This window comes from Sinohyriopsis cumingii, chromosome 17, assembly GCF_028554795.1.
Source record: "Sinohyriopsis cumingii isolate HCF-2022 chromosome 17, ASM2855479v2, whole genome shotgun sequence".
Lineage (NCBI taxonomy): Eukaryota > Metazoa > Mollusca > Bivalvia > Unionida > Unionidae > Sinohyriopsis > Sinohyriopsis cumingii.
In genome coordinates, this window is record NC_142977.1 from 56,602,673 (window position 1) to 56,630,395 (window position 27,723).

Sequence of the window (27,723 nt, forward strand, 5' to 3'; positions counted from 1 at the left end):
CCGCCTCAGATGCAGGAGGATGCCAATTTCTGAAGTTAACTTATTTAAATACATGTTGCAAAATAACATGTCTTTGTTTTATAATGGCATCCTAAGCATGTACACACTATATAGAGATCCTAATTGAAAATTAAAAAATAATTTTTTTGTTTGTTTTTTAAATTCAACAACAAACCCTGACGGAAAACTTCTATGTCTCTGATCTTTGACGTCAAAGTCAAAGTGATCAGAGAGTGTTTAATACAAACTAAATCCATCTTTGATTCATAATGCGACATCAAAGTAGGAACCAAATCTATCATGTGGTTAAAGAACTTAACCATTTAATTAATAATATCATAAGCCATTGTAAAACATCAACAAAAACCTTTACACGAATCTTCTGTCTATGGCCTTGACACCCAATGTCAAAGAAGTAAATACGTGTGTTTTAAAATAAATGATATTTTAATACATAAGACGTTATGGAGATATAAGCAAACTACAAACATGAACCAGGCTTAAGACTGTTTGCCGTTATCGTCGGAAAAAGTCACCGTATGTTATGCTTCTTCCATCAATAATGGAAAAAGTAAATGTGTTTATGGCTTAATATAACAAGATGATAATAAAACAAAGAAATAAATTATTGCAACTACCGTACTTAGTAAAGAATCCTGTCTACAGTGTCTTGGGTACACATCAACGGATGCTGCATGTCAAATATATTGGTTAAAATATAAAAGATACATTTATTGTTCATGTTTTGCTGTAATTCTCAATCATTACCAAAACGTGCATTTGGATTCGCCCGTGATTCTAAACAGAGTCAATAGATCCATATATAGTCATCGATATTTGGCATATCCGGAAACTCACAAATTTAAACAGGCATTTAAAACTAGGGTTCAAAGGTCGATATATATATATATATATATATATATATATATATATATATATATATATATATATATACCAGTTTTTATATGGTATTGTCATAGTGAAAAAGAACTACATTACGAGTAGCGGTAATTACAATTAACAACACGTAGTTATAATGTACTAAACCAAATATTTTATTTATTCATTTCTACCATACTCTGGTCTCCGTTTCTGTTGTGATAAATTCCTTTGTACAAGTGAACTTCAGCCGTAATAGCTACATCCGACAACAATTGCAGGAGAAGGTCAAAGGTTAAGCGATGAGTCTACTATGTGCATCCAAGCCCCTCTGGCCCAACTTTACTTAGCATTCAAAACTTTACTTACAATTTGAAGGAATATAAAAAAAATAATGTTACTCCAGACTTGGAAATCTTACCTAAATTGTAGAGATATTCCGTTTTGACAGGTCGGAATATTTTCAAGGAAGATTTGGGTCTAGTAAATGGAAGTGTATCTTCATTATCAGATTTTAAAAATACACGCATGTAAATGTTACATGGAGAATATATTTAACTTGCAGGAGTCAATGACCTTAAAACCCTGTGTGGAATAATGCGCTTATCCATACGCATACAGTGCGCACAATATGATGGCATATGGTTTTACGTGAAAAGAAAAGTCCATTTGACAAAAATAGGGAGTGATCTCCTATTTCACAGAAAATGTTACAGTTATAAAATACGATGGCATAGGGTTTAAGTTCACGGAAAAATCCATTTCAAGAACATCGGGGTGTCGTCCTTTTTCGCAGGAAATAATGCAGTTATAAGCACCGTCAATACTGGTCTATTGAATAGGATCGATAATTTGAACAGGCTTTTGCATACCATGATAAATCAAACAAAAAGCATATATATCGGGCCAAGCTGAAGTCAGAGATCTTTAAACCCCTATCCGGTTTTAAAGGCTTAGTCCATCATCTCAACATTCAACATCACTAAGACACATTTGTTTGAGCGGGGGGGGGGGGGGGGGGGGGGGGCGGGTATATTTTTTTTGTGTGCAATGACAGCCAATTACAACTATTGGTCGAGATGTCTGAGGAAATTAGACTCGCGCAGACAAGAAATCCAACTGATTGCGCCAATCATTTTCGCGAATCATGACAAATTGTACAATTTTAGATAACAAAAATTTCTTCCAATCGGACGCGGCCATATTTAAAAACACGCTTGAAATCCAGCCGAGATATCTAGCTACTACTTCAGTGCCATACGTGCGCTAAATAATTTTCGCGAATTGTGGTAAATTGTACAATTTTAGATAAACATTTTCCAATCGGACGCGGCCATGTTCAAAAACACGCTTGATTCAATGTATGCTTGCACATATTATATTTCTAATAGTTCATGATGACGTATCCCAGAAATGCCGTCCTTTTAAAATCATGCCAACAATGCATGTTAAAAATTAGCGTCCATTAACCCGAATGGACGAAAATGAATAACCCACAGCCAATGAAAAAATAAAACTCCTTAGATCTGATTTTTTAAAACTAGTTGTGGTAAATTGGAAATCCATATTTCACACACACACACACACACACGCACACACGCCCACCCACACATACATTATTTGTTGGTTTTTATCCAATGGTTATTTGTTATGCATATTTGTGGTTGACTTGAGTCAAAAATCAAGTTCTCGCTATACCTGACTAGGGACATTAATTTTGTAAACAATATATATATATATATATATATATATATATATATATATATATATATATATATATATATATATATATAATTTATCTGTGAGTACAGATATATATTAGGATCAATATCAATGAAGGTTAACATGTTTATCTTAATCTGTGTCTAGGACTTTGGTATTCGCGCATGTAAAAACCTGGTTTACCTTGTGTTTGAAATGTTCTTTATTATATATTTAGTAATAGACATCATCTTGTTGACAACTTAGCATGTTAAAGAAATTAATATTTGACCTTCATCCTGATTCTATTTTTGTGTCTTAGCTTTTTATAGAATGATGTTTACTTGAAAGATTACTTTATCTTTTCTTAACATCTTAAAGCAGAATCAGTCTTATTGTTGTGTTCATTTCATTTGGGCGGAATTATTTATTCAAATTATTATTCACTGGAAATAAAAGTGCTCAACAATAATATTCTTGGACAGAAAAATTAATTTGGAATAATAGTGAATTCAGACAAGGACATGTTTAGGCTATATTACTGTGATGCATCAAAAGACTTAGTACATCACCACACTGCATGCCATTGGCATATCAACATATTCCAATATGGAACTTACTTGAAATACCACGTGAATTCAGCTGGAACTTTATACATTTTGGACTCGTGACAAAACTACTAGGACTATTTGAGATTTAATTCACAATAATGTAAGTTCTTTTTTTATATCTTCCCTTTTAAATCTTTTGTTGAATTTTACAAAACTTGTTGGTTTTCACTCTTCTCTGTTACTTTGTTTAAGATGACAGAATCGTAACTATATAGATGTACGGATGCCGTTAGAGAAACTGCCAGGCGAAAAGTACCATGGCACAAGCCGTGGCAGAAGACTGAGCTACGAACCTTTAACATGTTTAATCAAGTGGAATATTGTATGGAACGCCAGAGCTGTCTTAAGATGAGAATTTTTTTTATATGATGTGCAAACTTCTTTATATGCTGTGCTTTTGTACTTATATGATGTGCAAACTTCTTTATATGCTGTCCTTTTGTACTTATATGATGTGCAAACTTCTTTATATGCTATGCATTTGTACTTATATGATGTGCAAACTTCATTATATGCTGTGCTTTCTTCATTATATGATGTGCAAACTTCTTTATATGCTGTGTTTTTGTACTTATATGATGTGCAAACTTCTTTATATGCTGTGCTGTTGTACTTATATGATGTGCAAACTTCTAGATCATCAAGACAGCCTGGCAAAAGTGGAAAGGCTTATCAGGTGTAGACTGTGATCGCAAGATGCCAGTCAGAGTTAAAGGAACAATATATAAAACAAAGATAATACAAGTGGTGATATATGGAACAAGCATGCAGTGGCGTCGCGGGGGGGGGGGGGGGGTGCGGGGTGTGCGGACCGCACCTAATGACACCATCTCAGAGGGGTGACCAAAAAATGAAAAATTGCAAATTTTACAGAGCACACACTGCTCGGTCTAGTCGGATTTTATAAGCGGATAACCCGATCATAGTTAAATACATGACTAGCAGGCACAGCAGTGGCGTCGCTAGGGGGGTGCGGACTGCACCGGGTGACACCATCAGAGGGGGTGACACCAAAATGACATTACTAAGGATTCTGTATGGTCTGTTGCGGAAGGAGGACCATGGGGGTGACACCATGAGCTACCGCACTGGGTGACACCAACCCGAGTGACGCCACTGCAAGCATGGTCGCTAAGGGGGAAAGAAGAAGAGCTATTAAAGATAACAGAAATGAGAATGCTACCTTGGATACATGTGATCTCAATTAAAGAGACGAAAATAAATAAAGACAGTAGCCGAAAAGTTGGAGTAGCTGGTATCACAGGCAAGGTTTGGGATGCCAGCTCACGGTTGTTGTTATTGTTGTTATAGGGTTGAACGCCATTTTTCAGCAAAAGATAGGTTATACATGGCGGCCAGTATAAATGGTGGAGAAAGAAGCCGGAGAAACCCCGGAAAGAACCACCGACCCGCGAGAAGCTACCGGCAAGCTTTCTCACTTATCCACATTGACCGAGCCTGACACTCGAACCCACGCAGACTGAGGTGAAATGGCAGTGACCCGTAACGATGAGCGCTTTAGACCACTCGAGACCCAGCTCACGGTAGTATAGGCACGTGGAACAGAAGGAAGAAAACGGCTGCATCAGATGAATTATGAAAGTAGAAGTGATTGGACGACGGAGCCGAGGAAAAGATGGATGTTGTACAGCAGCATCTTAAGAAAGTCAGGCTCGCAGCAAAATATACTGGTGACAGAGTTGAAAGTAGGCGGACCGCTATGGCTGACCCCTCTTTAGAGTAGGATTAACAGCCAGAAGGGTGTGTATAACTTGTGCAACCGACATGTATTTACTAACATACTCTAAAAATTGCTGTATAGAACATTAGCACTGTTAAACTATTTGTTGCAGAAATCTACTATTATTTTTTAAAATGGTCTATTGTGTTCTTTTCCAATTTATTAAGCGTTTGTACTGTCATTAACTTTTCGTTTCATTTTCTCTCTCGTTGGAGAGCCAAAATTTGATTAAATAATTTACCAGGTAGAGCGATATCAGAGATATCGAGCTTATGGTATGGCCTTGCGTAAAGTTTATTGGCTATGTAATGGCTTATAAACTGTGAATAAAACAGCCGATAAAGCTGTTTACATAATTATCAAAGATATTTTCTTTATTTTTCAAAATATTTCTAATACATTCGACATCATAAATTAAGCAATTCTACTTTATATATTTGTTTCATTAATTTTTAGGTTACTGAAATAGACTTATTAAAACATATGAATATAATTTTTATAATATTTTTTAATAGTTATATTATGAGTAGCTTCCCCTACATTGTCAGTAGTTATGGTTCTTTGTTATGTCCCTCCGACCACAAATATTCATGTTTTGCACAGTCTCCGTTCCATTGGAGCGCGAGCAACATAATTAGTCTTTACTGGTATACAAAGAAGACAACTGTCAAATAAAACAGTGGGTGAAAATTTTGTTTGTCTTTCCTTCCATCTTTTCATAATTTTCATTAACGAGTTTCTGGCAGTGCCCTATAGTTTATGGCATGGAGATAGCTTATATTTTTCTCAGAAGCAACACACATACTTTATTGAACTCTCTAGCCACAAGTAAGCATTTTTATTAATTGATTTGATATTCATTTTTTTATGTCCAGACCTAATCAATAGTTTTGTTATTCGTGTAGTTTTAAGCAACCATAGGTGATAACAGACGTTACATGATCGATATAATACGATGATGCTCTCCTTTTTTTATTGGAATCCGTGAAAATAAACGAAAATGAATCAGTGTGAAGAAGTTTAGTGAAGATATAAATCATGTTAATTAGCAAATGTTTTTCATTAAATTGGCAAATTGAGGATCGATTTCCTCCTATTTGTGACTTACGTTAATTGTTGATAGAGTTGATCAAATCAATAAGTAGCAATTATTAAGTGGTGGAACAAAGTATAAATAAACTACTAATTAGCTATTGATTATTATCCCTATATTAATAGGGAAAAGATCATTTAATTAGTTCTCGTCTGCAGGGCCGTATTACCCATTAAATACACTAAGCACGTGCTTATAGCACCAGCCCCACAGGGGTAACAGAAAAACAATTATAATTAATTGTTGATGATAAAACTGAACGATCTGCATGTGTGCGTATTTTAATTTGGAATAATGGCAGCACTAGTATTTTTTCCACCTTTTCAGCTTTTAATGTTGTTGTTGTTTGTTTGTTTTGAGTTTCACATTTTTTTTTTGGGGGGGGGCACCATAATATGTTCAGTGCTTAGCGCCCTAGAAGACCTTAATCCGGCACTGATCCTATGAAAACACTGAACAACATTTTTAAATATGAAACCTCACTTATTGCAAAATATAATTGTTCTAGTTTATACTGGAAAATAGATAATTTCTTTTTTTATGACAATCGAACGTTTTATGTCAGCATCACTAAAGATACATGTGAAATATATTAAATCACCAGCAACTTTTTGTGTCCTACGCATGACAACGAGTTCTATTTAAGAGATATTAGTCAGAGATGGGATGTGTGGAGGATTGGAGGGAAGGCGTTTATGTATATGGAAGCATACTTTACACACACACACACACGCACATATATATATATATATATATATATATATATATATATATATATATATATATATATATATATACACGCATCTGCACATACAACAGCTTCTCACTAATATACACAAGAGGAAAACGTTATGCGTCACCTTTGTATAAACGCGCACTGCGCATCTGCAATACGGGATTTTGCTCAAGATCCCTTTCTTTCCTTTAGATGGTTCTTGTTCTCATTTGATAGAGTGTAAATAAAAAAAAAAATTCAGTGGACACATATTTATGGGAAATCAGGACACTGTTTGAGAGACAGTATTATGTCTGTCGTCCCTACACCCCCTGAGATATATACCGAATTAGCACCATTCCTCCCTCCCGGGCATTTTATGTAAAGTGTCGTCTGATACTTGGTCCTCAATAAAGTATAAATAACTAACTTTGAGGTCATTAACGTTGCAATCAGGAAACAAGGAATTAAATTACCTAAAACCTGAACTACATTACTATCTAAAGCTTAGGAACTTTGCCAGATTCGTTAAAAGATTCAAATAGGACTTATTTATTAAACAGTGTTTACTCTACCAATATCGTAGTCATTCAGGTGAGTATTGTTGTTGTAGGGTTTAACGCCATTTTTCAGCACACGATAGGCTATACATGGCGGCCAGTATTAATGGTGGAGAAAGAACCCGAGAAAACCCCAGAAAGAACCACCGACCCACGAGAAGCTACTGGCAAGCTTTCTCACATTGGCTGAATCCTAGACTCGAACCCACGCAGACAGAGGTGAGATGGCAGTGATCCGTAACGGAGAGCGCTTTAGACCACTCGGTCACTCAGGGCCCCTTCAGGTGAGTATGTATGTATGTATGTATGTGTGTGTATGTGTGCGTGCGTGCGTGTGTATATGTATGTATGTATGCGTCTGTCTGTCTGTCTGTGTGTCTATCTGTCTGTATGTATGTATGTTGCTGTTGTAGGATTTAACGTCATTTTTCAGCACACCATAGGCTATACATGGCGGCCAGTAATAATGGTGCAGGAAGAACCCGGGAAAACCCCGGAAAGAACCACTGACCCACGAGAAGCTACTGGCAAGCTTTCTCACATACCCACATTAGCCGAATGTATGTATGTATGTATGTATGCATGTATGTATATAGATACGTTCGTACGAATGTACAACAAACCTTCAGCAAGTTCCACTGTGCTTGAGAAACGACCTCTGAAGCCGATTTCTCGTGCCGAGTCCTAAGTTGATCGGTGGAAGTCCTCAAACATTCCCGTTTCACCTGTATCGTCAGGTCCTCTAAATGAATGGGACCCTCTGGCTTCGTGTCCAGTATTGTAGCCAGCAGTTTACTCAGATGGTCATATCTTAGAGGGAAGAAAAACAATATTGACCGAGATTACTAGACTGAATGTGTATGTTGCGTTGATCTCATCCACGTATGTATTTTTATTTTTTGGGGTTATGATTTTGTACATGTATCTGCATGTCTGTATCTAAATATTTCCGTTCGTTTGTGCATTTGTTAGTAACAGTCCGTCCGTTCGTCTTCATTTTTCTATCAGAATGTATGTGTGCGTGCGTGCGTGCGTACGTACGTACGTCAGAATTATGTGTAACATTTTGGGTGTGGGATGGCTTATAAATACAGTTGTTTCACCAAATGTATTTGACAAGAATTTTTCATGACTCTTCGTATGAAACTAACCGATATGATGTTTATCACACATTTACCACCATTTACATAAGTCTGGTGATTACTGCCAGTTAGATCGATCGAGAGAGGGGCATTTAAACTCGATACATCTGGTACATTGCACATTCACTCTAACCACTGAACTAATCGCTGTACCTTTGTAGGTTTAATAGATGACCACATAGGTATCGTTAGTTTAAACTAAATTGTACAATAAATGCAGGGAGAGACAGTGGTCCCGCCGTACTTTACTTGTTCGTTGTTTTGTTGTTTTGGATAAAACGCCATTTCTCAGTGCATGATGGGCAGTCAGTATGGTGGAGGAAAAGCCTGGGAAATCCCCGAGAAGATCCCTCGACCACGGGGAGCTACTGGCAAGCTTTCAGACAAGACAACCTTGACTGAGCCCGAGATTCAAACATGCGGACGGAAGAGAGACGAAAGTGATCGGTTAAGCCGTTAAGGGGAGCGCTTTAGATCCCCCGGCTACCGTGTACGTTTCTTTGTGGATACTTCGCCTTTTGCCATCAAAATACACACGAGAGCACACAAAACGTTTGGTATTTTACGCACTACATACACAAGTGCACACAAAACGCTTGGCATTTTACGCACTATGTACAAATGAGTGCACACAAAACGCTTGATATTTCACACACTACATACACATGGGTGCACACAAAATGCTTGATATTTTTTACACACTTCATACAAATGACTGCACACAAAACGCTTGATATTTCACACACTACATACACATGAGTGCACACAACACTTGATATTTTACACACTACATAGAAATAAGTGCACATAAACCGCTTAATATTTTACACACTACGTACACACGAGTGCGCACACTATATAAAGATTAGTGCACACAAAACAATTGGTATTTTACACACTAATTACACGAGTGCACACAACACTTGATATTTTACGTACTACATACACATGAGTGCACACCAAATGCTTGATATTTTACACACAACATACACATGAGAGCACATAAACGTTTGTCATTTTACATACTACATACGCACGACTGCACACACAATCTTGGCATTTTACACACTACATACACATGACTGCAAACACACACGTTTGATATTATACGCACTACATACACACGACTGCACACACGTTTAGTATTATACACACTACATACATATGACTGCAAACACACACGTTTGATATTCTACACACTACATACACCCGACTGCACACACGTTTGGTATTTTACACACTACTTGAATTATCAATAAAAATTTTAATATTTGTATTTCATTATTTATGTAATACAAATTGCTGACATTAGAACAAACTTTTAAAATCGTTTAACTCCTTCAAATGCAATAAATATACGTGATAATATTAATGACCTTCCAGTATTTTCCTGTTTATTTTGTATTTTCCATCTTCTTTAACTCAACCCACCCAAACTCCCTTTTTTCTCGAAGCTGGTCCTACAGAAGATTTTTCTTCAAGACTGCAGGTCCCTTAAAAACGTTGAGATTTAACCCGAACATAACTCATTCTGAGTCTTCATTTTTTTTAATGCGATATATTCGTGGATTTTAGGTCAAGAGACAAACATCATTTCTTTCTACTGCCTCAAAATCAGATCACTCACTGTATTGCAATCACATTTTGTTATCCTCATTTGCAGTGAAAGCTACTGATCTTTTAATAATGGAGAGTGGTAACATCGCAGGAATGAGAGACTGTACCGTATATTGTACCGCGCCAAGAATATATAAAATAGGTAACTTTCGAATTTATACCATTCTTCCTGGGTGAGACTAAAATCTTAAATCAAAGTATGCTTTACCTTGCTGCTTTTTGGCAGTAACTATATATCCCGTGACACAGACAAATGGGTCAGTAACAAGTGGATGTTTATAATAAAGAAAAAGTGGGAGAAAAAAATACATAAATCTGTTCAAGTTACATTTTGATATTTTGGTTTTAAGAACATAAAACTCTCCATCCAATACAGATACACTTCTCATTGCTAATATTACTACTTAAAATATTTCATAAACAAGCGTTATTTTTCTGAACATTTTTCTCTTTTTCTTTAATAAACTATACCTGCTTTGTTTTTATCTACTATTACTTACAAGCAAGGTTTGTCAGGGTCGATATGTGTCAACAGATACATCTTGGCATTAAGACCGTCTCTCTCCAGTGGGGTGAGGCTAGAAGGGGAAGGGGTGGAGTCATTTTCGTGCAATGCATGTTCCGCAGATATCCTCTCTTCCCGTGTAGGGTGGTTTCTCCTTCCTGGAACACTTTGTTTCTGGTTCATCATGATGTAGTTTCTAAGCAGACTGATGCCACACAAAACTTCACTCTGTATAAAAGGTGGCAATATCAAGGGAATTACTTTGATGAATAATACTCCAAGCTGGCTTCAGCAGGGTTATTCCGACAAGTGAATAATATCCAAGAAAGTGAAGTTGGTTCCAAGTCAGACACGATCGATGACTAATATAAGTAAACGATAAGAACCAGGTTGATGTGACAAGTCAAACTTTTTACTGATATATAGATGTCTTCAGTCGAGATAGTTTAAACATTATTCCGACAAGCATATACCGGATACGATGAAACGGTTTACAACTCCGGGATATTCACGAAGAGTAATTAATATCTATTAAAGTGACGGCGGTTTCCAACACGTTCGATTGATTGATACTGTGTATATATTAACAGCCAGGTTGATCCGACAAGTCAGACTGTTTAAATGATGTCTCCAGCCGAGAGAGTTGTACAAGTCATAATTGCTGAAAGATGCCCTATGGAATACAGCAAACTGGTCCAACAAATTAGCTCGAAGAATTCATCTAGATGATTTGCAGACAGGTTATTCAGCCAGGTTCACCTACGTGTTATATGTGGATTAATTTTCTGACAGCTTAAAAACATAATATCTTAAAATCCACAGCTCAGATTGATGGACGATGTTTGAAGAAGAAAAAAATCCAAAGACTGCCTCACATACCAAAGCATGTATAAAGCTAAACTTGTTAAAATTTGGAACCTCTGGAAACGGGCTCTAGTTCGAGATCAGTCTTTGTGAATCCTACGTAGGTGTGACTTAACTTTGCGGACATTACTTGGTCATTTATATTTCAGTCATCAAGCAGAGAAATGACAGTCCATTTCAATACCTTAATCAGCTAACCAGATATAGTGGAAACGGCGAACAACATGTGCAATCTGTGTATAACTTTACAAGCTATTGCTCCATAATAAACGTTTCTCTCTCAACCACAGATTTGTTAAAAGTCATGTTTCTACCTCTATCTCTGTAGATCTGCCCAAAGAGCGAGGGAATAAAAACCCAACGAATTTACTTTTCGATGTCCCAATCATTTATTTTCCCGTTATCATGTGCAAACTGCCCATTCTTTTGTATTTCAAAATGGCAAGCTAGTTTCACCAAACATTACGATATCAGTGTTGCTAACCAGTACAGTTCCTATTTCAAGAGTTAAAAAAAAAACTTTACTGAGCTGAAGTACCATGAGAGTTTTCTCTAATGAATTGTGGCATTTGGAAAGATAAGATAGATAGTTTGTTTTGTTTCCTTTTTTAAACCAAAGTCCTTATTTGGGCCAAGAAATATGCAGTCGTTAAAGATTTTGTTGAGCAAGAAACTAATATAAAGCAGGACAGAAGAGTGAAATAGTTGTACTTCTTGCAGTATCGTTTTGTGTAGATGTTAGCATTCTTCCTCTTGGCATACTGTTATCCTCGTGTGCCAGTAGCAATTGTTATCTTTTCAGTGAAATAATGTTAAAATTTAAGAATCTGTTGTGTTCTCCACCTTGTCTGTCTAAGAGTAAAGCTTAGCAATAAGATGCAATCATATTATAGTATAAATCAGAGCTATATTGTTCCATACCATACAATTTTTACAAAAGAAAATTCACAAAAACCACATCGATAAGCAATCAGATTAATCGATCATTACTACTGACGAGACTCACTACAATGTATCCTGGGATCTGAATAGATTTCCCCCTTTGATGCCCACCCCCAATTAACAAATCGCCAAAGCAGACGTGACCATGTCCTTGATACCTGCGTAACACGTTTTCTTTTATCCATTTGTAATTTTATCTAGATTTTAATCAGTTATTTTACGTTTGTGACGAAAATTTCACGAAAATCGGACGAAATATATTGATATTATCACAAATAAAATTTGTACATGTTTTATAGTGAAACTACATAGATGTCGGACTATTTGTTAGTGACGCCATGTTAAACACGCTTAGCAACTCACCGTAATAAAGCAGCATTTCACACCAGGTTCGATTAAGACTGATCAGCGGTCGATGATAATTTCGATTAAACAAAGAGGACAACTGTTAATAGTTTGGTCAATCTTGGAATCGTAGAATTTAGGCTAAACAACGATTAACAGAGTGGTTAGTTGAAATTTGCGACTCCTCTAATGTTTTTATACCAATATCGCATACAATGATTTCACGAACTCCTCCTTGTGACATTCGTTACATGCATGTAGCGAACGACTAGTCGTAAAGAAGAATCATATTCATATGGATCCTGATTTATTCGTCACAGTGTTTAATCATTTTCTCGAGCATATTCTTTAATCATGATAGAAATGCGCATGAGCAAGGGCATGCTAAAAGCTATGGCAAAACTTCGTCTTAAATACTACATCTGATTAACAAGATATCAACATTACATTGTTAATATAAACTCAAATGGTGAACAAGTTTTAGGTTCGTGATATAAAAAAGCCATCATATTGTTCAAATAGAATTGGAGGCATAAAAACAAGAGTGTGTATGTATCTGTGCTATTAAATCAAGAAGACCTTTCTGGCGACTGATATCATTAAAATTTAGACCATCATCAGCGATATTGGTATGAACATATATACAAAGTGCGATTAAAATCTGATAAGAAATTAAGTTTCACGAGTGATATCAACCAAATGTTAACGGACGAACGACGCACAATGGATACTGGACGATACAGGGTAGAGGTAATGCCATACTGTATCTTATATTAGACTTAGAACAAAAATCCAACAATTTTAAAATATAAAACATGATTTAATAACAAAATACATTTAAAAAAATATCATATTAACACGGAATAAGCAACATATGAAATCGTACCCAAAACTTAACTTGTTTCAGGACGATACAGCAAGACAATTTCCGAGATCATTTTGGTTCTATAGGAATATCAAATGCTTTCCTCATTTGCATTCCGCCATCGCCACATGGGGTTGGAATTGAGAAAGACCTCATCAGAGCATCTCCTGCACAAAACAATGATCAAGTCTTTAGTACATCACAATATATAAGTAATCGAATAATTGGAAAGAAAGTAATATATCAAAGTAATGGGAAAACATATCACAAAAGGTGAAATTAATCTGCATTGCCCTAACACCCAATTACGTATACAAAAAGCCAGAGAAATTCCCTTTAACTACCAAGATGCTAGAAAGCTGGCTTCGAATTGCTTCATCGTTTTGTCAAAATCAGTTGAGAGGCTTTTGGAAACAAAATTATTTTTTTATTTTCTCTTTCCTTTTTATTGTTTTTTCTTCCTCATCGGTGATACTATTTGACTGCACATCATCATTATCCACATAAATACAAAAGTCCTTTTGATGTCACAATTCTGTCAGATTGGGTAAAAATTGGTTTAAAGGCTTGTGAGATTAAGACAATTAAATATTTTTCTATTTTCAATAACTGCCAAAAGATTGTATGGCTGCACGATCAGCGGGGATGATTTCTTTCAAAATCTGATCACAACTAGTTGAGCAGCTTTTGGAAAGTCTATCAAATCAAAAGATTCCTCTAATTTACCAAAGGCGGATATATCTGATTAGGAATGGGCATCATTTGTACAAATTCGAATGGCTTTAATCCCAGTTTGTCAAATAAAAAGCAGCACAGTGGTTTGTGAAAGAACGTTTAAAATAGCGTAATTTGAAGAGGCGTACGAAGAATGCAAGAATATACCGCAGGCTAATTTGGACTTCCTATTAGGTACCGACCAGATTTTTGATAAGGTGTCACGTTTCAGTCTTCACCCATTGCCCTGCCGTTCTCTACTGTTTGGCAACTGCAACATTTTGGTCATAGGGAGGAAACTTATCTTCGCAGTTTTCCTGAACTACGTAAAAACTAGCTTCCTTCCTAAACCTAATCAAATCGCACACACTCCAAGGTTTCATAATATCAACAACACACACAAAAAAAACCCTAAACAAATAAAACAAGTCAAAAACAACCAATGACTATGGAAATAATTATGGTTCGAAATCAGTTCAATTTATTAGATGCTAATGCTGTGTGTGTGTGTGTCAGAGAGAGAGAGAGAGAGAGATATGCACTATTCCAGATAAACAAAATTTGTACCCCAGATAAATACTTACTTCCTATATTTGGAGTGGCTGCTCTGCTGGTAATATTTGGACAAGGTACATCACAAACCCTCACGACCTCTGCATAAGTGAAAAGACATTCCAATGAATAACCTTAAATTTGATTCTGATAGTTTAAGAGTTATAATTCGTTCTCAAGTAGGAATGAAACTAACGGAGCGATATATATATATATATATATATATATATATATATATATATATATATATATATATATATATATATATATATCTGTGTGTGTGAGAGAGAGAGAGAGAGCGCACAACCTCCTTGATCGACAGGCAGCTGATAATTTTCGGTCCATGGTGATCTCATCTCCTTGAAGATCCCGAAGTCCTCACAGTTTCTTGAGCTTATTACTATTCTTCTTAACTGGTCGTACATCGTCTGGAAATTAAAGAAAAAATATAAAATACCAGAAGAAAAACAACAGTTTTCCCTAAAAAATAACAATAACAAAATAAGAAAAAGAAATAAGAAATGAAGATACAACGAAAGGTGACTATACCATGACATTACAGCAAAAGTTTTAAACACAGTGTATGCAATTAAGATTTAAAACAAAAATGTAATGAATTAAAATGTACGGAATACAAAGGTTTAGATGAAAGCGTGCATAACAACGCCATGATGCCATGGACAATGTCAATAATTTTTTAAAAACAAATTACTTGGAATCCTGCGTACAGGTAAACGTCAACACAAAATATGATATTAAAAGTCGTATCCCCACCCCCCAACGAATTAACATAATCATAGACCTATAACATTTTAATACAAAACACATCAACTCATAACAAACCAGTATGTCTTCATAAAATTTCAGACCAGTTTTAATAAATTACTACATTTGATTGGTCAACTTTAGCTGGGGCTTAAATACTATCCAATCAGATAGCTGAATTCTGGGCACAAGCTTAAGTTCTTCTGGTGAAATCTGTGCCTTGGCATTACTTGCCTCCAACTTCTGAAACTGAAGATCCTTCTTTAAAAGTCTGTCGGTCACCTCCTTCAGCGAAGCCTGCGTTTCCTCCTGTTCATTCGTCTGAACTGTAAATATACAGGCCGTCCCATCGTTCCGTAACAGAATTAAGTTATAAATCATGCATAATTAGTAAAATTATCACAAATCAACGAAATTGAAAATCAAGGTCTGAATTTCTTCACACTATATTGCAAATATGGGATTCCCTATATATTTCAAGAAAACGTGTATCTTTTCTTGCCGCATGCTTTATACTTGACAAATTCACAAAATATTCATTTTGTCAGGGGTGGATTTGGCGATGGGCGAAACCAGCGCCGTACCCCCTTCGCTAGCCCATGTTAACCCTATCTACACCTCGGCGGATCAATACGTTATTTCAGTGCTTTGTCCCAGCGACATCCATTAGAATTTCATATTTGCCTCCCTTGTACATCGGCCGAAAATGGAAGAGGCAATTGACTTCAAAAATATACTTTGTAAGTTTAACATCGAAAGTATAACTAAGTACCAGACAGAAACCATTTGTACAAACAGGGACCAACAGTGGAAAATTGCTTATTTATCAGTCTATTCTAGTTATGATCACCTTCTTTCGATCATATAAATGTTCAAATTTAAACAAGTTGATTTTGATTGCATGTGATGGCTTGCCAATTCATCCAATGAAATTCACAGACCCGAAGAACTGAAATATCTGATCCGTCCGCCAACGCGTAGAGAGGGTTAAGATACTGGAACCTTAGCTGGTGATGATGGCGCTCTCCCCTCCCCTCCCCCCGCGAAACCTACTGAACGTTTCCTAGATGAAGGCTAAACTGATGCCACGGAAACGCTTAAAATGAGTTTCTGGGCGCTTCACCCTCTGGGTACCCTGCCAGGATATCCTTATATAGATACCCCCTCCCTCTGATATTTCTGAATCGGCTCATGTTTTTGTATAATATTAATTAATAAGGAATACTATGCGTAAACCTTCACACGATGATACTTCTGTGGAATTTGTTAATTTGGTTTTTGAAATAGTGTTCTTTTCAAAACTTTCACAACCTAGTACAAAAGACCATCTGATACATTTTCACATGACACGTTTATTTTACATTCTTTTATTGTAAATATCTGATACATGTGATATACGATATGTTAGTAAATATAACAAAAGAACGCTTACCTTTCACCTTGTTCTTCAATGCTGGACAAGAGTTAAGGGGAGTGTTATCTTTATGTACTTTTTATTTGCCAAAGTGTAAAAAGTATTACGTGGCTCAATCCTGTTGACAAAGGAATCATTTTATTTACAGTATCTATACGCTAAGCAACTATTTTTCACATTTCTACACGTCTGGTTGTATTGAAGAACAGTAATGATGAATTATATTCGATTTCATCATGTGATTACCCTTTCATCACACGACCTTTTACTGCAATCATAGCGCACACAATCAAGCAAAAACTCTGATATTCATCACTACTTTAGTATTTTTTACACTATTCAGCATAAATATTAACTGCAAAACAATTAAATCCTAACGCGGTTAGTGTCCCGCAAAGTGGACGTAGTGCACCGATGAAGCTAGCTGCAGGTGCAGGTTGTGTAGTTCGATTCCAAATCTAAAAATTGTTGTTTTGATTATTTATATAAAATGACACTCAATAGCTCATAGTTGAACAGAGTAATACGTCATTTTAATCTGTCTCATTTAATTTTAAGGATAAGAGTCGATTTTATTTTTTAACGAATTCACGTGTTGTCTCACTGCACAAACGTTCTGCACTATTTCGGACGCCGTGTTTTGCTATTTCTCGGCGGTCTCACCAATGTTCTTAAATGCTGTCATGAGTTTAAACGTCATTTAAAGTTTACGTTAAAATGTTCAACGTTTACGCTTTATCTTAAGGCGCGGATACAGTGCAGTATGATTCTTTAAGCACAGTAGGCAATCTGAACAGGGCCTAAGAAAACAACCATGTTACTGAAGTGCAGACACTAAAGAGGCAGAGTCATGTCAATGTCAATCATTTTATAATAGATGTGCCTGGGGCATACAGGAAACTTAATCCGACCCTGCGCGGATATTCGCAACAGGTGTTGCATCAGTCTTCGAAATACACCACTCCGACCTAGACCCTCATTTTTGGTCGAGGAACGTAAGAAGAACAATCCTTCGCTATGGCCTAGTTATGGAAAGGAGAATTCTGACCCTCGAGCTATCTATCTATCTAAGATATATACAGATGTATGATGGATTCAATTAATTGTTTTGGACATTACAATCTAATGGGCTTTTCACTGAATTACCTCTACCATTAAACGAGTAACAATATAATAAAACTCAAACACCGCTTAAGGTAGAATTCACACACACCCAAAAAAAATCTTTGTGAAAGTTGCACAGTTGTGGCTCATGGTTAATCCTCTTCTTCCATCTCTGCAGAAGAAAACATAATTCATGATACACATATACACACTTTTAAGAAACCGCCCTGCAATACGTTCATAAATTATTTTCGTATATGATACGAAAAGAACTGCAAATCAAGGTCCAAAAAACTTCGTGATTGCTTGAAGGATAACCATCTTGTTTTCACCTCAAACAAATGAGTGATCAACTCGAAACAGTTGGACATGAAAACAGTTATAAAAAGGCATGTGGGCGGTAGAAAGTACTATCATCGCATTACCTTACCTTCTTAAAAACAAAAACAACAAAGAAATCGATTTACAATCAATATTTTTTTTTAGCAATTACATGATTTATTAACAAGCTGGAGAACATATCGAAAATTCAACATCAAAAGCATACTGTAAGTTCAAATGTCAAATATTAATTAATTTCGTTATTTTGCATCTTTTTTGTGCACTGCAAATACTATAGTAAGTCCACAACCATACTTGGTACAATATGCGAAAATCCTAACGTCAAAGTCCAAAAAGAAGAGGCATACTTAGTGTTATGGTCATTTATTAGAGAAAGAAACAGCTACGTGCTGAATGTGCTGTTCACAGAAAGAAAAGAAAGAAAAAAAAAAAGCCTAGTTGTGGCACTTATATTAAATAAGAAACATACATTTTACATCCTTGTCATACCACGATATAACGTTTAGTTTTATTTTTAATTTTTTTTGCCAACAAAAAAAAAACAAACAACTTTTATGAGCAAAGTACACAACTGTTAAAAACCTTCAAACAAAATTAATGGAAGTTAAATTTTCTGACCCTTCTCAAAAAAGGATGAACCAAAGCTTAGGGCAAGCCCTTAACGGTTAAAATTCCATATAAATATTACATGCAGCGACAATATAACAAATCGATTTCCCGCGGACTCGTTTGATGACGTACCAAATTTTACTAATCATGCTTGAATCCTTCATAAACATTGCATCGCCTACCTTTCTCCAGACTATTTCTATCTCTATAAAAAAAAAAATATAATTTTTTTAAAACCCACTTATTCAGATTCTAAATTACTAAATTCTAGATAATTATTCTTAGCCCAAGCTTCACATTCGAAGGCTATGGTAATCATACTGGTTAAAATACACGCTATATTTGGTATATACTGAATGTTAAAATAAAGATGAATCGTACCACCATAACTAAATTTTTCTTTAAATGACATATGATTCCACAGTCAACATTAGGGCTGTTCTTCAAAAATTTAACGCTATACGAACTGGAAGTGGAGCCTAAAGTTTGCCCTCTAGTCAGATACCACTGTGTATAATCAACAAATTAAGATCACAACTTTAATATTTAAATAAAAAATTGTTAGAATAAACTTTTTAAAAAGAATCAACACTAATATACATGAGGTTAATGTCAACATAAATTACCCACTTTGTATTGTGTACTATGCTAATGAGAAGGCGTGGTTATCTCTCTTCTATCGGTAGGTCAGTTAGGTCTTCACGCATTGCGTAAAACAGTGACGTAACCAGTTATTCCTAACAAACTCTGGATGGTAGAACCCCCACTCCCAAGATTTAGTGTGGACAGAGGAAATATTTGCTAAAATTTAGGTAAACTATTCCAATTGTCCAATGGGTTGAAACAAAGCTAAAACGCCCTTGTTTGGGAATGCGATGAAAGACGTGAAATTTTGTTCCATTTAAACAAAGAAAATAAAAACAGACGAGCTTCATTCATAACTGTCTTTCCCTTTACCTCTAGCGTTTGCCCTGCATTGCGGTAGCGCTGTAAAGTCATCTACATCAATCATGAAAGCCTCTGAGGTTCTAAAGCATGGCCTATGTGTGTTAATAAGTAGGCGATATACAGACGACTGGGTGCAAATCTTCGTGCACAGCTGTCGATTTAAACAGTAAAATGTATCGGAATAAAATTAAATCCTTTGTCTGCAGCTTCAGTCTAAAAGTCATTACAAACACATACTTTATGAACTGAACATTCCCATTCTTATGTTTGTTTTTTGTTTTTTTACGAAGCAAAAATTTATGACAACCCAATGTGCTACATTGTACGCTTCACCCCATGTGGAGCCCCTAGCTGAACCGTCACATTGCGCTGGCACGATACGAATAATCACAGATGTGCAGAGTGAATCATTGTGCTCAATAATACAGCACTGCTACGTGACCTTCAATGTATATGTGATAATGGCTCTCCATTAGCACACCGCTTACATGGTAAATGGCTAAATAAGAACTACAGCTTTACCGAAAACCTACAGATTTAGAAAGCAGACAAGAATCTGAACCACTCATCAGACCAAGGCCAGTTTTTGGAGGTAACTATGGAAAATTTTCTATCTCATTCCGTGCCGTATGTGACTGCCTGTGATATTGATTGTTCACTCCATTTGGGTAAATTTATGTTGAAGCGTAGAGCCAGCCTAATTTTTGACAAATGTACTTGTACGATGTCTTTGTGTCGGCAAGGCAGTTATATACTAAATACATTGTTCAGCTTAGGTCAGTGTTATATTCGAGATGGGTTTTGTTCGTGTTGCAGATTATACTTTGTTGAAAAAGGCATACCACTCGTACAACGTTTGAGTTTAGCTGGTAATTAATGAACCAACATACCTTTGTCTGTAAGAACAAAACAGTTCTTCTATTAGCTTTTCTTTCTGGAATTTTGTCAGAAAGTATGCATGGCTGTGAATGATTTGACAATATCTTTCCTCGAGACCCAGCCGGTGTCGAAATTGTATGGGTGTAAGGGACTGACCATTTAACGGGGGAGGGAGGGGGCTTTTAAAAAAAAAGTAAGCCGCGATTATTATTTTTTTTATCTCAAGATAATTTATTTAATTTAAAAGTAATATATGAGGATATCAGTAGGGGGACGCTATATAATCAGAGCAAGATTATTGTTATCAAGCCATTTGACAGGTGCAATTTATTTTTAATTTAAAAAAAAAAAAACACGCCCCCCCCCCCCCAACTCCATTGGAACTGCTGGCCTTAAACACTCATCCCGAATGCCTTTACACATTTCGGTGTCACTCCTTGAGCAAGTAACATATTTCAACAAGGTACAAATACCAATCATTTCTTTTTCTGATAAATGTTGTTTTTTTTAAAATAAATCCCCCCCCCCCCATTTTGGGGTTCTGTATGTATATCTTGTTCAAAATTCACCTTATCTGATAAAACATCAAGACAATTTTGTCCATAGGTATGATAGACAATGGGACACAAATTATATGGAGTGATTCTTGTCAATGTGCCCACTACACAATAATAGATTGTTTTGGTTTAGAGACACTGAAGGGGGTGTGTGTGGGATTTTCTTTTCAGCTGGGGTGTCTTTTTTTCTTTTATCCCAAGATAATTACTTCTTTTTCTTCAAGTAAAGGTTATGTAATTTTCTTGTTTCTATAATTCAGAGCAAGAATATAAATATTATTTTCAGGCTATATGAGCTGCAAATTATAGGATTCAAATTTGCACCATTTTGGTGACAAATCAGCAAAATAACCAATGAGCCACTGAAGTTCCTGCCTTTGAGAGTTACCCCTAATGACACATGTAAGGGCACATTAAGCATATTCAACAGTCCCAAACTCAGTGAGGGTAATAATATAATTTTTAAATTTAAAAAAAAAAGAACCACTTTGTACTATTTGACAGATTGCAGTTTTTCAAAATATTTAAATAAATCAAGAGTAATCATGTTTGATTTTTTTCAAGTTCTATTTGATAATATCTGTTCCACAGCCTCATTAAATTTCAATGAAATGTATGTGTTCTGTTTCCACATTAACACATAAAAAGGTATCCTGCCTTTAATGTTCTACCCATCCTTATGCATTTTTCTTTAAATTGGCTTTTTTCTCTGAAGATAAGCATATGTATGCATGATATATCCTTTTCAGATTGCTTGAAGTTTGCTTGCAAAAAGCTGAGGACTGGACATATTTCCTTGCTTGCAATTTTAGCCAATGTTTACTTAGCTGATTTTGTTGTTTATGAGAGAGGACAAAGAAAAGTAATTAAATTTAGGCACAATGATAATAATAGGTAACAACATTACAGTGCTTGACAAAATCTCATAATCATTTCCACACCATGTTCTTCTTGGTGCTGTTATCTAACAAATTGTCAAATTTCGGCCATATCTCTGACATAACTACTGCTATATTTACCTTTGAACCTAGGTACAAGTATCACCCCCATCATATAATTTCTAAAACTTAAATTTATTGAGAACTTCTATCCACAAGAAAAAAAATACTCTTCATTAACTGGGAAGAGCCAGTGAACAATAACACCAATGATAATAATAGTATACTTTGGAATATTATTAGCTGTCTAATAATGAAATAATTTGTTATAGTTGTGCTAAGTTCAACAACCAATCTTGTTGAAATCAAGATCTGCTTATAATAAATAGATGTTACAAACACTGATTCTGCCACTTGAAAGAATTCCCAGAAATCTTCATTGTAGTAACCTATCAGATGAATGCTGTATTTCAAACAAAGAAGAATTATCCTTACAAACTATGTGTTCAAACGTCTTTAAATGAAAGATTTTCACGTTGATAAATATGAAGGCTGTAATTTTAAGGTGAATTCAAATGTTGACAGAAGATGTTCCTGTATATATATGATGTATTAACAAAAAACACAGTTCCAGCTAGAAATTTTCTTTTGAGTGGGTGGGGGTGGAGGGTACCTGTTGTTGCCAAAAGAGATTTTGTTTTAAAATGACACTGTTACAACGATCTCTGTAACTGCATTGTTGTTTTTTTCTTCTTTTCAAATTGTGATATGGCCAGTAGAATTTATATGTGGAATAAAGCCAATCAAAGCTAGTACCGTGGACAGACCTTTATACATAATCACTAAATGACATTACATGTCAGAATATCCAGGCAGGTATTTAACAACACAATGTATAGTGTGCGTGTGTGTTTTGGATTTTTAATGTCGCTTAAAACATTTGGCAGCCATATAGTTATCATGTCTGCAGTGTGGCAGATTATAGCAATGTCTAGCACTGGGGTATCATACCACAGGCATGTAGCACAATGTCCCACCCAGTCATATTATCCTGATACCAGGATGACCAATCCTAACACTAACCTCTTAATGCTGAGCATCTAGTGAAGCAGCAGTTAGTACCATTTTTGTAAATCCTTGGTATGACTTGGAGGGGGTTCAAACAAAGACCTCTCACATCCAAGGTGGATGCTCTAACCACTAGGCCACAGAAGTGGTAACAACGGTGTATAGTCTAAGGACTCAAAAGGAATCTGCTTCATACATAGTCTGTCTTAACTAAAATCAAATGCAGAAACAAAATAATTATTTTTTTTATAAAATAAGACTTGTAATGGCATTAGCAGCAGTAACTATAAAGTAATTAAGGGCATTTGTTAGAGAACAAATGAAATTTCTAAGACCATCAATTTACAAGTCTACTTGTATACATGGTGACTTATGGACCAGTTCTTGCTAAGATTGGTCTCGAATTCCACCAATTTATTTACTGTTACAAAATGTTTTTAAAATAGTTCATTCTAGTAGACGATTTCTGCTTGTATACAGAAAAGAAGACAAACCACTACTGCAAATATCTTGATGATTCCTTCTAAAAGAGCTGGGTCAAAATAGAACACTGTCAACCAAACGGCACCCACTGTGCATACTGTAGTGTTTACGCAATGTAGTGGTTGCATTTGTTACATGTATCCAAGCTGCAAATGTGAGCTTTCAAGAACAACAGTTTGCCACATTTACCCCAGCGTTGAAGCAGACCATACAACAACATTTTAAGGATTCAAAATAAAAAGTAGGGTAGACGCAGCATCATTGTCATTAATGATAAAATTGGAAAAACTGTACCACAGGGAACTCGTGTCATTTCTTACAATTCACCTATCAATAGTAAATTGCATGGGTCAGTTCTAGCTACTCAGGTTTGTACTATACAATGACAGTCACTGGCATTAACTGTAAGTCTTCTTTTCAGAAAACAGTTACAACTTTTTAAACAAAACAACCAAAAAACAAAACAAAAAGACTACAATATGTAGGCCTATCACAATCATGAGAAGAAGAAAAAAAATGGCCCCTAGTTAAATCTTTTCATTATATTTATCAATGTACATGTATAAATTAATCTTCAAAACAAGGCTAACTGCACTGTCATATGTAAGCTAATTGTGGCAGGTATTGATATATTAACAACATTGAGTAGCAAAGAATTTCACTGAAAATAAATAAAACCGCTTACCTGAATAACCTGTTGCCGTAAAAGATTAGTTAATAACTGCTACTCAACATTTTTTTGCTTTTTAAGCTGGAAGCGTCAACATTTTTAATTCTGTATTATTGTAACGGTGTGAAACTGGAGAACAACCGATACTTAAGATAGTTGCATTGGGTGTTTATTTTCATTTTTTTAATGCCTTACGCTCAACATATTGAGGCTTTGACATTTATTATTTGATGTGGCAGAAAGAAAGTGATCTTGAGTTTAGCGAACTTTATGAAACAAATGCTTTTAATTTGGACCAATTGCAGAAACGCCTTTGATAATCCAAGTTAAGCTCTGGTTAACACACTGCAACTTATAATCGAGTAGGGCATGATGGATGATCAATTAAACAAGTACTTCACATCTGAAGACAGAGGGTTGCTGCGGGGGCTTGCAAAAGGGGACAGAGAGGATAGCCATTTTAGGGGCTGGGTGGAGTGCCCCACTATTTCCTCTTAGATGGAACAATCTTAACTGATTTGGAGCTGGTACAGACCTCCACCTTACATACACACACAAAAGCAAAATGAAAGATAGGACATGATTCCCTCCCCATGTCAAACTTTTTAAACCATAACAAATATACTGTCCTATTTTGAAACAGGAAAATATGGGGGGGGGGCAAAAAAGAAATGTGATGTATCATCAATATAGCTCAAATTTAATTATTTTTAGAGTTTCATGTTTATCCAGTAAAATTAATGCTTAGCTTTTAAGCACTGACACCTTTGGGGAAAACAAGAAGGGTGACATACACACCCATTTTATTTAAAAATGGAATTTCGTGTTCATCCAGTAAAATTATGACTTAGCTTTGAAATATTTCCCAAAATATAACAGTAAAGTTCAAAGCAATTCAGTGCTTCTAAACAGGCACAGCCCAAGAATGTGCGAGGCCCAAGACAGCAAGTGATCAGCAGGGACCCAAGCAAAAAAAATCTGTTCAATCTCACCACAGTAAAAAAAAATATGTATGGCCAGCAGCACGGGGCCCTGCGTATGAAAGCAAAGTGACAAAACACATGCACATGTAATTAGTTTTTAGATCAAAATGATCATTATTCATCATAATTTTCTTATTTGTTACATTCTAACATGAAACCTGCACACTATCCATCCTTTATCTACTAAAGATAAAGCCGAGACAAACTTAAAAGGGCCCAAGCTGACACACAAAGATATATATTTGAGATGGTTTAGAAAGTTTAAAAAGGTCAAAACTTGGGACTGTGGGGAAGGGGATATGTATCATCTTTCATTTTGCTGGGGGGTGGTAGTCCATGGGACTACAGTGGCTTAGTGGCTAGCATGTCAGACATGTGATCGAAAGGGTGTGGGCTTAAATGTTAACATTGTATCAGCCTGTGTCAGCTACCATGGTGTGTCCATTGGCAAGACAATTTACTCCAACATTCTTAGCACTGAATAACTAACTTGTGTTGCTGTTGCAACTCATTAAACCAGTTTTATTTCCCGTTTTAAAACTGTATGATGTTTTATGCAATTCATATGCCAGACAGCACTTTTATTGTGAAATAATAACCTGAATTGTACATTTTGTACTGGAATTTTCAACACTTAGCAATATTTTATTTCCTGTTTTAAAACTGTAGGATGTTTTATGCAATTCATATGGCAGACATCACTTTTATTGTGAAATAATAACCTGAATTGTACATTTTGTACTGGAATTTTCAACACTTAGCAATATTTTATTCCCTGTTTTAAAACTGTAAGATGTTTTATGCAATTCATACGCCAGACAGCACTTTTATTGTAAAAAATAACCTGAACTGTACATATTGTTTCATATAAAAAAATGAAAATGATACAAGTATTTGTAATGCATCTACAAAAGTTTCTGTCTGGCATAAATAAATAAAAAATATTTTAAAAAACATTCTGGTGTGATTAATATGTCAGCTTTAATGGTATTTTTGTTTTCAAATGTAGGCATTACATTTGTGGGAATCAATCTTATATCTGGAACAAACACGACCACATTCAGGTAATGCAGAATTATAATTAGACATGGAGTGGTGGGTAACATTTTTATCTCTAATTGCTTTTTAATTCTGTGGCAAGGTGGTTGACCAAGAACTGAAAGTGTCTCTAGTTTTTGTTTAAATGCCTTGGTAGCAAACTTTGTACTGGAATTTTCAACACTTAGCAAAACAATACAACATGGGCAAATTTTCTACTTGGTACTCTTGTATTTCAAACTGTGTAATCTGGTAATTACTGTTTTTGTTTCTCACCTTGTATGCAGGACTTAATCTTGGATTTAGTGATATGAAGCCAACATTTTGCATGGTTCATTTTTTGTTTTTATATTTTACATAGGTAAAATATATATTGTTGTTTATCAATGCATATTATGACGTACATTATAATAAATAAAACTAAATCAACATTAAAAATCTTTCTTCATTTGAGTCAAATCTTGTGTGTTACATCATCTGCACTTGCCAGTAGCTTCTCGTGGGTCGGTGGTTCTTTCTGGGGTTTTCCCAGGTTCTTCCTCCACCAATCCATTAATACTGGCCGCCATGTATAGCCTATCATGTACTGAAAAATAACGTTAAACCCCACAACAACAACAATCTGCACTCTTGCATTCAGTGAAAAAAAACTATACACCATGTACTAGTAAACTAATCATCAGCAAAATTTATGTTTATGATTTATTGAATCTGAAAGATAGGTCATATCCGGAAAAGTTTCTCCAATTTTTAAACTGAATTCAGTTTTTGCATACTGTGTGGTGCTTTAATCCTGTGCCAGCCAGGATGATGCTGGCTATCAATACTTGGAGCTGACATGTTTCTTTCACTTAAAGGGGTTCAAATAGCAATCCATTTTATGAAGCAAACATTTCTGTAAATGAGAATCATTTCATGTATATCTGTCTACAGTGTGGTAATTTTAAAAGTACTACAACTTTGTTGCACTGACTTATCCTCCGAGAGTCAGAGAAAAATTTTCAACTTCGACACCATTTTTACCATGGGCAGAGCAGGCCATGATGCGTGAACTCCTAACCAGATTATTGGTCTAATTTCTTTCCAGAAATTGTTTCAATTTGTTTTGGGCAGTTGACAAGGTGAAAAGAGCAAAGCCT

The 27,723-nt window shown here is 35.6% G+C and overlaps 3 protein-coding genes across 4 annotated transcripts in view; 1 reads left to right on the top strand and 2 right to left on the bottom strand.

Annotated features, from left to right (window-relative positions):
- The window catches only part of LOC149778812 (radial spoke head protein 6 homolog A-like), a 43,141-nt gene extending 31,416 nt beyond the window's left edge, over positions 1 to 11,725 (bottom strand). Inside the window, exons 1-2 of the mRNA XM_089939571.1 lie at positions 10,560 to 11,725; positions 7,924 to 8,110 (exon numbers count right to left, since the gene is read on the bottom strand). Of these exons, the coding sequence (XP_089795697.1) occupies positions 7,924 to 8,110; positions 10,560 to 10,750 (378 nt within the window). The 5' untranslated portion in view covers positions 10,751 to 11,725. The remainder of the gene's footprint in view (positions 1 to 7,923; positions 8,111 to 10,559) is intronic.
- Positions 11,726 to 13,514: 1,789 nt separating this feature from the next.
- The window catches only part of LOC149778813 (E3 ubiquitin-protein ligase CCNB1IP1-like), a 39,082-nt gene continuing 24,873 nt past the window's right edge, over positions 13,515 to 27,723 (bottom strand). For both annotated transcript variants that reach the window (XM_089939574.1, XM_089939573.1), the window contains exons 8-12: positions 17,044 to 17,064; positions 15,846 to 15,937; positions 15,154 to 15,274; positions 14,879 to 14,947; positions 13,515 to 13,747 (exon numbers count right to left, since the gene is read on the bottom strand). In XM_089939574.1, the coding sequence (XP_089795700.1) occupies positions 13,650 to 13,747; positions 14,879 to 14,947; positions 15,154 to 15,274; positions 15,846 to 15,937; positions 17,044 to 17,064 (401 nt within the window). In that variant the 3' untranslated portion in view covers positions 13,515 to 13,649. The remainder of the gene's footprint in view (positions 13,748 to 14,878; positions 14,948 to 15,153; positions 15,275 to 15,845; positions 15,938 to 17,043; positions 17,065 to 27,723) is intronic.
- Positions 20,385 to 27,723, top strand: part of LOC149778814 (uncharacterized) — a 58,086-nt gene continuing 50,747 nt past the window's right edge. The window contains exon 1 of the mRNA XM_089939572.1: positions 20,385 to 20,620. The gene's annotated coding sequence lies outside the window, so the exon portion shown is untranslated. The remainder of the gene's footprint in view (positions 20,621 to 27,723) is intronic.